Source organism: Ornithorhynchus anatinus, chromosome 6 (genome assembly GCF_004115215.2).
Source record: "Ornithorhynchus anatinus isolate Pmale09 chromosome 6, mOrnAna1.pri.v4, whole genome shotgun sequence".
Classification (NCBI taxonomy): Eukaryota; Metazoa; Chordata; class Mammalia; order Monotremata; family Ornithorhynchidae; genus Ornithorhynchus; species Ornithorhynchus anatinus.
In genome coordinates, this window is record NC_041733.1 from 22,013,435 (window position 1) to 22,027,668 (window position 14,234).

Here is a 14,234-nt window from a genome sequence, read left to right on the forward strand (position 1 = left end):
ATCGGGTGGCTCCCACAGTCGGGCCCGAGACTGCAGTATCCTTAAGCAAAATGGACAGTTCCCGAGGGCAGCAGGAGCTGGAGACCAGGGGGTCCATCCCGCCCCCATGAGCTCCAGTGGCCACTCTGACTCAGAGCCGGAAGCATCCATATGGTGAAACACAGGGTCGCTATAGCAGTTTGGAAGACTAAGGAGTGTCGAAGCCACTCCCTTCCAGTACTGTTCGTATATTGTGCCCTTTATCTTTTATTTCTAAACGTCCCCGTGCTCGGGGAAACAGCACGATTTAGTGGGGAGAGCACGAGTCTCGGAGTCGGGACCTGGATTCTAATCCTGACCCCACCACGGTTCTGCTGGGTATCTGGGTAAGTCATTTCAGCTCTCTGGGCCTCAGTTTCCTCAACTGGAAAATGGGGATTAAATATCTGTTCTCCCTCTCCCTTAGACTGTGACCTACGTGTAGGACAGAGACTGTCTGACCCGATTATCTTCTATCTACCCCAGTGCTTAGTTCAGAGTAAGTGCCTGACAGATACCACGGTTATCATCTTACTTTTTCGTATTTATTTGTCCTCTCACATCTACAGAATGAGATTTCATGCGAGCTAGGGACCACATCTTGAACTGCTTTATCTTTTATTCAGCCCAAGGCTCAGCATGATGCTTGGGATGCTGTAAGCGCTTAATAAATAGCTAGGAGGGAAAAGGCAGATTTCTCTGCTGCACCTGTCAACTTTGCTGCTAGGCTGTGGAACAAGCAGGGTGGCCCCGGGTTAAGGCAAGTCATTCTGGGCCTTCCTGTCTGCTGCACTGCCTCTCCCCCTCCTTTCCCACCCTTTCAGCGTGGGGAGGCCCAGACCAAGGTCTCAGTTGGTTTATTGCTGCTGGAACCTGTACTCCTCTGCCCTTGCTCCCAGGGAAACTTGTTGCTGGAAGCCCCCTCTAGGTTGGGAGCGGCCCCCCCCACCGTTTTCCGGGTCCTGCCCAGCGCTGAACCTCAACCTCCAGCGCTGGTCCACTGGGCAAGGGGTTGGAGATCCTCTGCCCCAGGCCCAGGACTGCCCACCCTGTGAACTGGGAAGGCTGGGCCCCAGCCTCTACAGTTTCCAAACAGTTACCTCAAGAGGGAATCTAGGCCTGAGCCTCCAGGGGCCCCGGAGAGGCAGAGGCAGATAGAGCAGGAGGGGCGGGTGGAGGTAGGGGAGCCGGGACGGTGGCTGGGAGCGGCCCCAACTTCAAACTCCCAGCTGGCGATCCGGGCCCCCAGGCCCCATCCGGGGGGAATCCCTGGAGCGGAGTGTGCTCGATGTGGCAGAGACCCTCCTCCCCGACCTGAAAGGTGGGGTTGGAGGCTCCCGAGGCCCCAGTGTCCCCAGCCTCCCTGATACTTTCCTGGTAGGGCCTGCTCTCCGGCTTTGGGGGGGCCCAGGTGTGCCAGGGGGAACCGCTCTCCACTTCCTCCGTCCTGGCCTCACCCTCCTCTTCCTGCGGCTTGCCCTCTCGGAGGGCCGGTTCCAATCTCCGGAAACAGGAGCGGGCCAAGAGGCCGATGCTGAACATCTCTACTGTCAGGGAGTAATAGTAGATAACTGGGGGCAAGGGGAAGGGGAACAGGAGGGAGAGGAGAGGGAGAAGTGAGTCAACCCCAGCGGGGAGGGAAACCAGCCCAGCTCCCCTGATTACCCCAGAACAGGGGGCTCAGCAACTTCATCTCCACTCCTGCCCCACCTCTGACCTGTGCCAACCCCCCTAGAACGTCAGCTCCTTGAGAGCAGGGTTCATGCCAACCGGCTCTGCGGGACAGAACTCTCCCAAGCACTTAGTATACAGAAAGCGCTCCTTCCAGGCCCCCCCGATTGACCGATAAATTGGTGGAATGATTGATGGACTCACTCTGAGATCGCGTGCGGGCGGAGAAGGGCGGGCTGCAGGGGATGACGCCCAAGGCCCCCATGGTCTCCAGCACGCTGCTCTGGAGGCCACACACCACGAGCACCAGGGCGATGCAGACGAACTTGGCACGGAGGCGGAAGCCGGGCAGGGCACGGCGTGAGGCCGTGTAGAAGAGCAGGTAGCCGTAGAAGGAGAGGAAGGTGGAGGCGCCGATCAGGGCGTTGAAGTAGGAGTTGGGGTTGCTGGAGCCCACCTGGGGGGGTGAAGAGATGCTCCGTCACTGATTTTGGTGTGTGGTGGGGGCTGCCCCTTAACGTGGCCAAGGAAAGGGCCCGGGGAGCGACTGGGAGAAAGCGGGTATCCCTCTAACTGGGGGGGGCAAGGAGACCTCGGGCAGCTTGGGTCTTGCCGCGCCCCCTCCCCGCCTGGCCTGGCTCTCTTGCTCACATCTCCGTAATCGTATTGCTCGTCCGTCCAGAGCACGAGGGAGATGAGGAAGAGGGCCGTGCGGACCAGGGACAGCTGCAGCACGGCCAATGACATCCAGCGCAGGCTGGTCCTGGACGGGGTGGAGAGACACAAGGCGCAGCTGGTGGGAGCCGTCAGGGCTGGGACCGACATGGGGAGCCCGCCTGGCTCCCCTGCCCTCCCCTCACCCTGCCCCCACCCGGCTCACCGGGTGATGGTGATGTTGGGGCAGCAGCAGCAGCAGCAGCAGGGCGGAGGGTTGGGAGCCACGTGGGAGCCGTGAAGCTGCCGGAGCAGCTGGGCTTCTCCCCCGGCAAAATCCCGCACCAGCTCCAGAAACTTCCACAGGGTGATCGAGTGATAGCTGCCAATCCACCCCCCGACTCAGCTCAGGGACTGGGGAGGTTCACAGCAGCTCCCCCGGACCCTCAGCCCAGACCCCCTGCCCCCATCAAGCCCTCCTCGCACCCTCCTCCGGCCCTCAGGGACGGTGGAAGGGAGACTCACAGAGCGGCCACAAAGTTGCAGACGAATGAGGAGCGGGGAATGTAGATGCCGACGACTGCTGTCACCCCAAACACCTGAGGCGGGGGCGGGGGTCGGCTCAGCACCCTCAGGCCTCTCCCCCCCCCCCCCCCCCCCCCCCCCCCCCCGATCCCGGCTCAGTGAGAACCCGGGGCCATCCTCCTCAGGCCTCCCCTGGGCCCGGTCCCGCTCAGGTTTTCCCTGGGTCTGTCCCCATCAGGTCTCCCCCTGTCCTTATCCCTCGGGCCTCCCTGGGCCCATCCCGCTCAGGCCTCTTCTGGCCCCTTCCCTCGGACCCGTTCTCCCCACAAGAGAGGGTTCTCACCGGGTAGACACCGAGGATCCAGAGGCACAGGCCAGTGCGGTGGGCGGAGAAGGGCCCGCGAAGGAAGAAGCCGACAGCTTCCAGGAAGAGCCCCACCTGCAGCAGGGCCAGGATCGCCGGGGGCAGGAACAGCCAGAGCTGGCTCCGGAGCACTGCAGAGGGAGAGGGCGAGGAGGGGCCGGGGCCCGGGCCCAGGGGAGAGGTAAGTTCAGCTTGGTAAATTCAGCTTGGTCTGCGGCTCAGCCCGGCCTTCTGGTCCCCCTGCCCTCGACCCCTTCGGCGAGCCTCACCTTGGAAAATCTCCCACGACAGCGGGAATTGGCCATGTGCACCAGAACAGTTCGTTTTGACCATGGCCGTGGCCGCGGCCATCAAAAGCCCTCCTTCTCTGCCTAACTCCGTCCCATCCTATCTTTTCTCCCTCTCCTACTTCCTGCTTCCTCTTTCCCCACTTTACTCCTCCAGACACACGGCAGCTGTTGCTGACATTCCCACCCTTTCTGCCCCTTCTTTGCTCCCTCTGTCAGCCTCCAGTGGGTGTTGATGTCTGGGCCTTCCAGCCAGGACCCCCGGCCCCAGCTCCTACCCCCAGCCGAGTGGACGGAATGGCCTGGGAGAAGCGATGAGGGGAGGAAGTGACCCCCCCATCTAAACCCACACCCAATCCAGGCCAAGGTGTGAATTAATCATTGATGGGCTGGGACCGCCGGGGGCTGGGCCTCGGGTTCAAGTTCCGCCCCCAGCGTGCAGGTGTGCTCGGGGGAGGCTGGGTAGGGGCACTAGGGAGATGAGGACCCTTCCTCCTTTCGCCCGCCCTCCAAAAATCAAACCCACACAGCACCACAGCGGCTTTTCCGATTTTATTGAACAGTAAGAAAATTCAGTTAAAAAAACGTAAACAACAACAAAAAAACCAAACAGAAAGAGGGTAGGGGTGCCAAATCCCCAGCATTCCCTAGAGGCCAGCACACTCTCTGCCACCTCTTGGGCCTCAAGACCAGTCCCTTTCCTTGGGGTGATGTTGGACGGGGGTAGCCGCTGCTACGATCGAGTGAGGGATTGGGGGGGGGGGGGCCCTGGAGGTGGAAGGCACCTGCCCTGACCCAGCAGGCCGAGAAGCCAGCCATTTTACATGGGAGTGAGGACCGAACTCTGAAGCCCTCCCCCTTCCCAGCTGAGGAATCCTTCAGGGTCGGGGGAAGCTATGGAAGGACAATGCAGCCACCCAACGCTCCCCCTCCCTTAACCAATGAGGCGGTAGAAGATCCAGCAGCCGAAGGTGACCCAGTGACTAGCCCAGCTCAGCTCTGACCACTTGTAGATGGTGTAGGACATTCCGTAGCCCTGGGGACAGAGCAGGGTGAGCGAGAGAGGCCCGGCTTCCGCGCTTTGCCCCTCTCCCACCTCCTCCACATGACCTGGGACTTCGGAGCGGGGGTCTCCTCACCTGCTCTTCGGTGGCATCCTCCGTGTCCACGTCAAAGAGGGAACCCAAATAAGCCAAGTGAAAGATGGCCAGCGCCCCAAAGACCAGGTTCAGTGCCCAAACCCATGGGCTCTGAAAGAAAGAGAATGAGAGAGAGAGAAAAAGGGATATAGAGAGTGAGAGAGAAAGAAAGTAGGTCTCTTTCTGTACATCCACAGCAGCATAGCTTAGCGGAAAGGGTCTGGACCTGGAGCCAGAGGTACTGGGTTCTAATCAATTGTAGTTATTTCAATCAATTAATCGTATTTATTGAGCGTTGACTGTGTGCAGAGCATTATAACTAAGCACTTAATCCCAGCTCTGCCACTTACCTGTTGTGGGACCTTAGGCAAGTCACTTAACTTCTCTTTGACTCAGTTTCCTCATCTGCAAAATGGTTCAATACTTGCATTCCCTCCTACTTTGACAGTGAGCCCCAGGTAGGACCTGATCTACCCCAGCACTAATAGTAAGCACTCCCCAAATACCACAGTGATTATTAGGTCTCTCCCTCCCTGGCCAGAGAGAGGAGGGCCTAGGGCCTGCAGGATGAGACTGACCTCAGTCTCAGGGATGGGGCTTTGGAGGGAACAAGGAGAAAGACACCGGAGAGAGGAGATCAGCAACTCTCACCAGTTGCAAGTAGCGTGAGGGCCAAGGGACTCAATCAATGGCATTTATTGAGCGCTTATTGTGTGCAGAGCTCCGATCTAAGTTTTGTGGAATATACAAGACAATCAGGTCCCACACAGGGCTTAATACAATGCAACAGAGTTAGCAGACCCAGCGTTAGCAGAGTTAGCAGCACAAGGAGTTTTTTCGGGTGTAAAGTGTTGGGGAGCAGGTGGGGTCGGTCGGGGGGAGGGACAGGTCGGGGAGACCATCTCACCTTGCGATGGCGGTGTGGACAGTCAGCGGGGCAGCGCTTGGAAAGTACACAGGCGTTGAAGATAGTGGCCAGCCGCTTCCTGAGAACTAAGGTGTAGGAGCATAGATCACCCAGGGAAACCAACCGATTGACCCTCCCTCCCTCCTTCCCACTGAGAGTTCTCCCAGCGCAACATGGGACTCCAGACAGGAAAGGAAGAGAAGGGGAGAAAGGAATAGGAGAGGGGGAAGAGAGTGAGGGAGAAATGGGGGAGGGGGAGAAAGGGCTGAATTAGGGGTTTGGGACTTGAGGGTGGTGAGGGCAGGATCTCACCGTGCTCCACGTAGGTGATGAAGCCAAGGGAGAGCAGCACAGCCGCCAGGTGGAAACTGAGACCCTGAAACACACCAGGTAAGAGCTGGGAGACAGAGCTCCGGTGGGCAGATCCTCCCAGTAGGCAACTTCCCCACCCGGCGCCCACCCCCAGCCCCTGCTCACACCCCCTGGCCTCACGTGTAGCAGGGCACTGGCCGCATAGGTGACAATGACAGCGGAGAAGGTCCCAAGCCGTAGAGAATTCTTAAACACATCTGCGGGGAGCAAATGAGCTGGAGCTGTTAACCGTGCTCTCCCCAACACAACTGCCTGGGAACAGGCCTCCATCCCCGCCCCTTAAAGTCCAAACCAAATTCCCACCCACTTTGAGACCTGAGAAGCCTTTTTCAGGACCAATTCAGGTTTGGGAGATGGTTGAAGGGGACACCACCGAATCCCAGAGTGGACACCAGGAGGCTTACCGGATTTCCCGGGGGACTTGGGGCACGAGAGCAGGCCGGGAGGGGGAGGAAGGGAGCCGGCCGGAGCAAGGACACAGGGACGGGGCAAGAGGGAGGACAGGACGTACAGGAGTTGAGCCAGCGGGACATGGGGAGGTTCCAGCTGGTCACCACTTCCACCATGGAGCGTGGCAGCTCCACGTTTAGGGGCCGGGACACCGTCAGGTCCCTGTTGGGGAGAGGAGGCCCCCCGACCCCCAACCATCCAGTCACAAAAGCAACCCTACCCTTCTTCACTTGAACACAGGATCGAGGCCATGGGAGCCACAGGGAAGAATGGGAATGTTCAGTTGCTAATTCTCTGAGGGCAGGGATTGTGTCTGTTGTTTACTGGACTCTCCTCAGTACAACAGTTTGCACACAGTGGGGGTCCAGTAGATACCACTGATCGATGGGGCCTTCAGGGCAAGGGGGAATAGGGAGAATCTCCTGCCCTCCTCCCACCCCCATTCAAACTTGGGCAGGGAACACATCTAACAACTCTGTTTTATTGTAATCTCTCAAGTGCTTAGTACGGTGCTCTTCACACAGTAAAGGGCTCAGGCATATACCATTGATTGTGAAGCCTAGGCACGGTGGGCAAGATGAGGAGGGCACCCACCATTTCAGGTTGTCTTTCTCCTCTGTGAAGCCAGTCCCTGCCAGGGTGGCCGTGGCCTCAGAAAGGAAACCCACAAAGTAGTTGCTGAAGTGGAAGGAGATGGCGCTCTCATAGGCCCGCAGCCACCTGGGGGAGGGGAGCGGAGAGGAGACCATCAGGTGCTCGGCCTAACTCTGCTTCCCAAAGCCCAGCTCCCTGCTTCACTTCCCGCCCCTCAGACTCACCTCACCACCATGCCCCTGGGCCCAGAGCAAGAAGGGAGAGTAGGGCAGGCAGCAGAGAGAAGGAGAGAAGAGGAGACATCAGGTGGACCGAGAACGATCAGTCTCGAGAAAAGCACACCTCCGCCCCCTCCCCTGGCTTCCCCCGCCTATTATGCTATTACCTGGCTCTGCGTTTCTTGCTGTAGGCGACAGATGAAAACAGAGTGTGTCGAGAGAAGAGAAGGAGAGGGAGGGAAGAGACAACGGGAGAAACCAAGGCGTGAGATTCAGAGTAAGGGGTGGAGGTCCGTGGCTGGGATGGTGCTGCAGCCTGGCCAAGAGCATATGCAAGAAGTGGCCCATGCCAGAGCCCCATGGTCTGCCCGACTTATGGACCAGGGAAACTTAGCTCGGTCTTCGCCAAGGCAGGGTGACCTGTGCTTCCCCACCTCAGTGTCTCTCACCCAGGGCCAGAGAGCCACAGCTCCCAACCAGCCCGACGACTGAGGCGCCACAGCATCGGCTCCGTGGCACCCGTGAAGGAACACACATGTCCCCACAAGGACTGTGGGGCCCAACAGCAACCGGGCAGGTCTTTCCCGCTCTGCTACTTACCTTCCAGGAAGCCAGGTCTAGCCCATCCAGAACAGCCAATATGGGGCCAGGTATCACCTTGGGCACCCTTATTTTGGTTCACGCAAATATCATCACTAACCCCTGCCACAGTGAGCCTCTGTCTCCGGGGCTGCCATTTAAGAACGTCTGTGCTTCCCAGGGCAGTGGGGCCTACGGCTCCCCAACCCCCCAACAGCTCCCCGGTGGAGCCAGGCCTACAGTCCCCAAAGCAGAACTCAGGGGAGCCAGGCCCGCAGCTCCTCAGCCCCCAGAGCAGCTTCCCACATCACTAGGAGCAGGAATGGGAAGAGATCCTTGCCCCGAGGAGAAAACCGTCCAAGGCGGGAGACCCTCCCCAACTCCCACAACAGGTCTGCCCCTGGCTCTCCGGCAGTCCCTGTACACTCACTTGCGGAGTAACAGGTCTCCGTAGATGGGGATGAAGTAGGGGAAGAGGTAGGGAGCGACGCAGGTGGAAACGACGAGACAGAGCAGACAAGCTACCAGGCTGAACGCTACCTTCTGGACCCAAGGCCGGCTCTGTGGAGAGGGAGGGGCCGGCCCATCAGCCCGACGCCCCAGGGATTCCGGGGCAAGGACCTGGGAGGGCGTCCCGGGAGGTGGCAGGCCCTGGCCGCCCTCCCCCTCCCCAGCTTCGGCCCCCACTCCTCACCAGCTCCCTGCTCTCCACGGCCTGCAGGTAGCTGTGGAAGCGGATCCAGGGCCCGAAGATGATAGTCCCCACGAAGTAGAGGTAGCCCATGAACTCGACGGGGGAGGGGATGGCTGTCACCTCCCCCCGGTCCAGGTCGAAGCCCAGGGACACGGCCTTCATCGCCACAATCATCTGGGCCCCTGCGGGGAGAGGCAGAGGGTCCCCGGGTCAGCCTCACCACCGGCAGAGGTCCGCACGTCTGGGGGAAAGAGCCGGACAAGCGGCTCCTCTCCCTGCTACCCCCTCCCCTGGGGTGCCCACCTCTCATCTTGTGCCACGTCACCGTGTCCACCATGTGCATCTCCCTGCAGAGCGAAAAGGAAGAAAGACATCCTTGAGTCCCGGGCTCCGGGCGCCCCCCGGAGCCGTGCCGCGCCACCCGCCGTCCTCCGGCCCGCTCGCCCTGACGAGGACGGCTTGTGGAGGTGCAGGCGTACCCCATGAGCAGGTAGATGAGGATGGTGATGGAGAGAAAGACCCCCCGGTGGGCGGAGTGGCGGCAGAGGAAGAGCACCAGGTAGCAGAGGAGGCTGAGCAGCACCACCCACACCATCTGCAGCTGGAAGAAGTGGTAGAGGCTGTAGAATCCACCCGCCACAGTGCTCAGGTGCTTCAGGTAGGAGGGCAACCCTGTGGGGCGTGGGAGGAGGGGGTGGAAGGGGAAGATACTGAGTTGGGGAAGGTGGGTGGGATCTGGGTGCTCCCAGGGCCCCAGGCCAGGGAGCCCCGCTCCCACCCCACCCCTATTGCCTCTTCCCCCCGCCCCGCCACTCACCCAGCCTCCAGAGGAAGCGGCAGGCCAGGCAGATGACCAGCAGCAGCCAGATCTGGTCCAGGCCCTGCTGGGCCGTGGGGACCACGCATCCCCGCAGCAGCTGCCGGTAGAAGTCCCTTCGGCTGAAGGCGGCCATAGCTGCTCTCCTGGCCCGGACCTGGGCGGGGAAGGAGGGAGGCGCTGCCTGTTCCACCCAACGCGGCCCATTCGAACCCGCCTCCCTTCCTTGTCTGTACGCTCTCTCTCTGGGACACCCGTGACCCCATCATTCCAGACCCCTCGGTGACCCTGATCCTGTAGAGCTAGAGGGGCTACCACCCTAGGCAGCGAGGGCTGAGGAGAAGAGGTCAGGAGAATCAATCCTAGTCGTTGAGCGCTTACTCTGTGCAGAGCACTGTACTGAGTGCTTGGGAGAGTCCACTGTGACAGTTATGGAGAGGGCAGGGACAGAAGGCAAGTGACTGTGAGAGAGCGAGAGAGCAAGAGAGCGAGCTCTACAGTCGATTAGACTGTCATTGGGCAGGGATCGTCTCTATCTGTTGCCGAATTGTACATTCCAAGTGCTTAGTGCTGTGCTCTGCACATAGTAAGCGTTCAATAAATACTATTGAATGAACCAATGTCTACCCAGGTGGTTTCTCAAGGTGTGTGTGTGTGTGTTTGCGCACCTCTGGGGGCACGTGTGACGGGTGGGGGGGATCCTTCACAGCTCAATTGCAAACCTCAAGAACACGAGGGTGCTGAGCAGGAGGGAGTTTGCTGCAGGGTTTAAGGACTGGGGGGTTGGGGGGGCGAGGTCAAGAGGCAGCAGGGCTCTTCCCTATTACCTGTCCAGGAACCCACGAGGAAAGAAATGTGACAAAAGAGAGCAGGAGGACACCCTTGTCTGGTTGCCTTTCCCACGTCCCAGTCTCCCCTCAGCCTGGGAATCCAGACAGAAGAGCCTGGGGCGGGGAATATAGGGGAATAAGAGTCTGGGTTCTCCTCCGCCCCCCATTCTGTCAATCCCTCTTTTTTGTTGCAGGGTTCGGGCCCCCGGGGGGTGGCATTTGGAGGCCCGGTCGATTACCTGGCAGGAAAGATCGTGCTGCGCAGGGTGGAAGGGGCCGCCTCTGGGCCTCGGGGCCCTTCCTCTGCCTAGCTGCCCCCACGCTCCGGTCCCCCGTCTCCTCCTTCTCCAGCCACCCAGCTGCCACACCGTTGTGTTTCTCCTTTAAAGCTGGTCCGGCCAATGAGGGAAAGCGCAGGAGAAATCGGGACAAATCAGGGGAAAGGGAAGGCGGGAAGACGGACCCGCCAATGGAAGGCCAGGAACCAGTTGGATTCCAGGACAGCTCCAGGGATACAGGGGGAGAGACGGGAGGGAGGCGAGGAGATCGGAGGGACAGAAGCAGTCATTCGGCCGTATTTACTGGGCGCTTACTCTGTGCTGAACACTGCATTAATCATAATCATAATGTTGGTATTTGTTAGGCGCTTACTCTGTGCCAAGCACTGTTCTAAGCGCTGGGGGAGATACAGAGTCATCAGGTTGTCCCACGTGGGCCTCACAGTCTTCATCCCCATTTTCCAGAGGAGGGAAATGAGGCACAGAGAAGCCGAATTGTACATTCCAAGCGCTTAGTACAGTGCACTGCACATAGTAAGCGCTCAATAAATACTATTGAATGAATGAATGAATGTGACTCGCCCAAAGTCACCCAGCTGACAGGTGGCAGAGGCGGGATTAGAAACCGTGACCTCCGACTCCTAAACCCGGGCTCTTTCGGGAAGCAGGCCCATGCTTTACCCACTTGGCCATCGTGGATTATCATTTATCTACCCTGGCCTAATATAGTGCTTGGCATATACCAAGTACTTAGCAGACACTATACAAATAAAGAAGCAGCGTGGCTCAGTGGAAAGAGCCCAGGCTTGGGAGTCAGAGGTCTTGGGCTCTAATCCCGGCTCTGCCACCTGTCAGCTGTGTGACTTTGGGCAAGTCATTTCACTTCTCGGTGCCTCAGTGACCTCATCTGTCAAAAGGGGATGAAGATTGTGAGCCCCACCTGGGTTGTGAGCCCACAACCTGATGACCTCGTATCTACCCCAGTGCTTAGAACAGTGCTCGGCACATAGTAAGCGCTTAACAAATCCCAGCATTATTATTTTTATTATTACAATTATCAATTTTTTTTCCAAATTTGCTAAGCATGTCCTTCCCCACCTTGAAAATCCTCCAGAAAAGCCACCTCGTCCAGGAAGCATCCCCCAATTTATCCCATTTAACATTTATTTGTATGCTGATTTCTTTATTCCTCTTCTTTATACACCTATTATTTTTGCTGTTTCTAGTTCAAGCTTTGCTTTCCTTCCTGTTCCCCCTGGATGTATATGTTTTGTGACTGTCTCTCCTGTTAAATGGCAAGCCCCTTGAGGGAGAGGCCAGGCCTTTTACTCTACCGATACACTTCCAAATACCTATCAGTGCTCTTCACACTAACAGTAGACAATGAATGCAAACGGTTGATGAGGACAGTGATGATAGTTTTGTGGCCTGGGTTTTGGGAATAAGACTAGTAAACTCCTTGTGGGCAGGGAATGTGTCTGTTTATTCTTACACTGTACTCTCCCAAGTGTGTAGTACAGTGCTCTGTGCATAGTAAGCATTAATAATAATAATAATAATTCTTGTGGTATTTGTTATGCATTTACTATGTGACAAGCACTGTGGTAGATATCTGATCCACAGTAAGTGCTTAAATACCATTGATTGGTCATCTTTTCAGAAATACTCCCTGTCCCACATAGGGCTCACAGTCTATTCTGTCACTAGTTTAAGACAATTTTGAAAATAACCCAACTTTCCAGTTTGGGTAGGGAAAGGAGAATTCCTAGTTTATCCCTATGACTCCCCTCAATACTTCTGGCCCTGCCATCACTCTCTTCTGTTAATCCTGGATGTTAAAGTTTGCATCTGTTTGTGTAAGATTTCTTCAATCTGCTATTTTTCCAAAAGATGGGGCAATTATACTAAGAAGCAGTCCTGGTTTGGGGTGATGAGGTCAGGTGATAATTATTAATGCAACGGATGGCTTGAGATAAGGTGACCCAATTTTTGGTCACCTTGGGCAGAATGGGCAAGGAGCCAGAGAAGGAGCAGAGAGTGGAAGAAGAGGCTCAAAGAGGGAGAAAGGGAAGAAGGGAGAGGCGGGAAAGGGGACAGGAAACTCATCCTCCACTCTTTAATCTCTCTTGTCGCAGCCTTTCTCCCCTGCTCTCCTACTCCTAGAGACTCTTGTCAGCAACTTCCAATGGTGACTGGAATATCCAGATCAATATCCAGATCAACAGCAACATGGCCTAGTAGAAAGGGCACTGGCCTGGGAGTCAGAGGATCTGGGTTCTAGAGAAGCAGCGTGGCTCAGTGGAAAGAGCACGGGCTTTGGAGTCAGAGGTCATGGGTTCGAATCCCGGCTAGGCCACTTGTCAGCTGTGTGACTTTGGGCAAGTCACTTAACTTCTCTGTGCCTCGGTGACCTCATCTGTAAAATGGGGATTAAGCCCCACGTGGGACAACCTGATTCCCCTGTGTCTACCCCAGCGCTTAGAACAAGTGCTCGGCACATAGCGCTTAACAAATACCAACATTATTAATCCCTGCTCCGCCAATTGCTTGCTCTGGGACCTTGGACAAGTCACTTAACTTCTAGACTGCAAGCTCGTTGTGGGCAGGGAATGTGCCTACCATTCGTTCATTCATTCATTTATTCAATAGTATTTATTGAGCGATTACTATGTGCAGAGCACTGTACTAAGCGCTTGGAATGTACAAATTGTCAACAGATAGAGACAATCCTTGCCCATTTACGGGCTTACAGTCTAATCAGGGGAGACGGACAAAACAAGACAATTTAATCACGATAAATAGAATCAAGGAGATGTACACCTCATTAATAAAATATATAGGGTATTAAACCAATTCTGTTATATTGTACTTTCCCAAGTGCCTAGTACAATAAATAAATACATTTGATTGAGTGACCCAGGCCACCAATGTCTTCCATTAAGTGTTCAGTGAAACCGTGTTTCCCATGAGAATAGCCTAGTGAAAAGAACTTGGCCTTGGGAGTCAGGGAACCTGAAGTCTAATCCTGACTCTGCCACTTGCCTGCTGGGTGACCTTGGGCAAATCATTTAACTTCTCTGTGCCTCAGTTCCCTCATCTGTAAAATGGGGATTAAATATCTGATCTCCCTCCTATTTAGCTGTGAGCCCAAGTGGGCCAGGGAGTATGTCTGATCGGATTATCAATCAATGGTATTTAGAAAGTACTTACTAGGTATCTGGTATCTACCACAGTTATAGAGAAACAGTGTGGCACAGTGGAACGAGCCTGGGCTGGGGAGTCAGAGGTCACAGGTTCGAACCCAGCTCTGCCACTTGTCAGCTGTGTGACTGTGGGCAAGTCACTTAATTTCTCTGGACCTCAGTTCCCTCATCTGTAAAATGGGGATGAAGACTGGGAGCCTCACATGGGCCAACCTGATGACCCTGTATCTCCCCCAGTGCTTAGAACAGTGCTCGGACATAATAAGCACTTAAGAAATATCAACATTATTAGAGAAGCAGCGTGGCTCAGTGGAAAGAGCACGGGCTTTGGAGGCAGAGGTCATGAGTTCAAATCCCAGCTCTGCCACTTGCCAGCTGTGTGACTGTGGGCAAGTCACTTAACTTCTCTGTGCCTCAGTTACCTCATCTGTAAAATGGGAATTAAGACTGTGAGCCCCACGTGGGACATCCTGATTCCCCTGTGTCTACCCCAGCGCTTAGAACAGTGCTCGGCACATAGTAAGCGCTTAACAAATACCAACATTGCTTGTCACATTGTAAATGCTTAACAAATTCCACAATTTCTACTATTATTATTATTATTACTAATGCTCCCTTGGTAGAATGGAAGTCT

The 14,234-nt window shown here is 56.2% G+C and overlaps 2 protein-coding genes across 5 annotated transcripts; both read right to left on the bottom strand.

Moving 5' to 3' along the window:
* Nucleotides 1-156: 156 nt before the first annotated feature.
* Nucleotides 157-3,827, bottom strand: LOC103169826 (organic solute transporter subunit alpha-like). The gene is made up of 7 exons (XM_029067695.2): nt 3,502-3,827; nt 3,212-3,363; nt 2,869-2,942; nt 2,570-2,725; nt 2,341-2,452; nt 1,894-2,146; nt 157-1,589 (listed from the first exon to the last, which is right to left on the bottom strand). The coding sequence occupies exons 1-7, from the start codon at nt 3,581-3,583 to the stop codon at nt 1,132-1,134; spliced, it is 1,287 nt and encodes a 428-aa protein (XP_028923528.1). The 5' UTR covers nt 3,584-3,827; the 3' UTR covers nt 157-1,131.
* A 229-nt stretch (nt 3,828-4,056) lies between these two features.
* PORCN (porcupine O-acyltransferase) lies at nt 4,057-10,507 on the bottom strand. Of its 4 annotated transcripts, XM_001513605.4 has the most exons (15): nt 10,359-10,497; nt 9,290-9,446; nt 8,952-9,144; nt 8,776-8,819; nt 8,473-8,654; nt 8,209-8,339; nt 7,367-7,384; nt 7,206-7,220; nt 6,982-7,107; nt 6,449-6,549; nt 6,058-6,134; nt 5,878-5,941; nt 5,566-5,651; nt 4,659-4,769; nt 4,057-4,555 (listed from the first exon to the last, which is right to left on the bottom strand). In XM_001513605.4, exons 2-15 carry the CDS (start codon nt 9,423-9,425, stop codon nt 4,454-4,456), a joined length of 1,386 nt encoding a protein of 461 aa, XP_001513655.1. In that variant the 5' UTR covers nt 9,426-9,446; nt 10,359-10,497; the 3' UTR covers nt 4,057-4,453. The 4 variants fall into 4 exon arrangements, with proteins under 4 accessions (XP_001513655.1, XP_039768389.1, XP_007655054.1 ...); XM_039912455.1 differs by lacking the exon at nt 8,952-9,144 and having other exon boundaries at nt 10,359-10,507; XM_007656864.2 differs by lacking the exon at nt 10,359-10,497 and having other exon boundaries at nt 8,952-9,073; nt 9,290-9,368.
* Nucleotides 10,508-14,234: the final 3,727 nt, after the last annotated feature.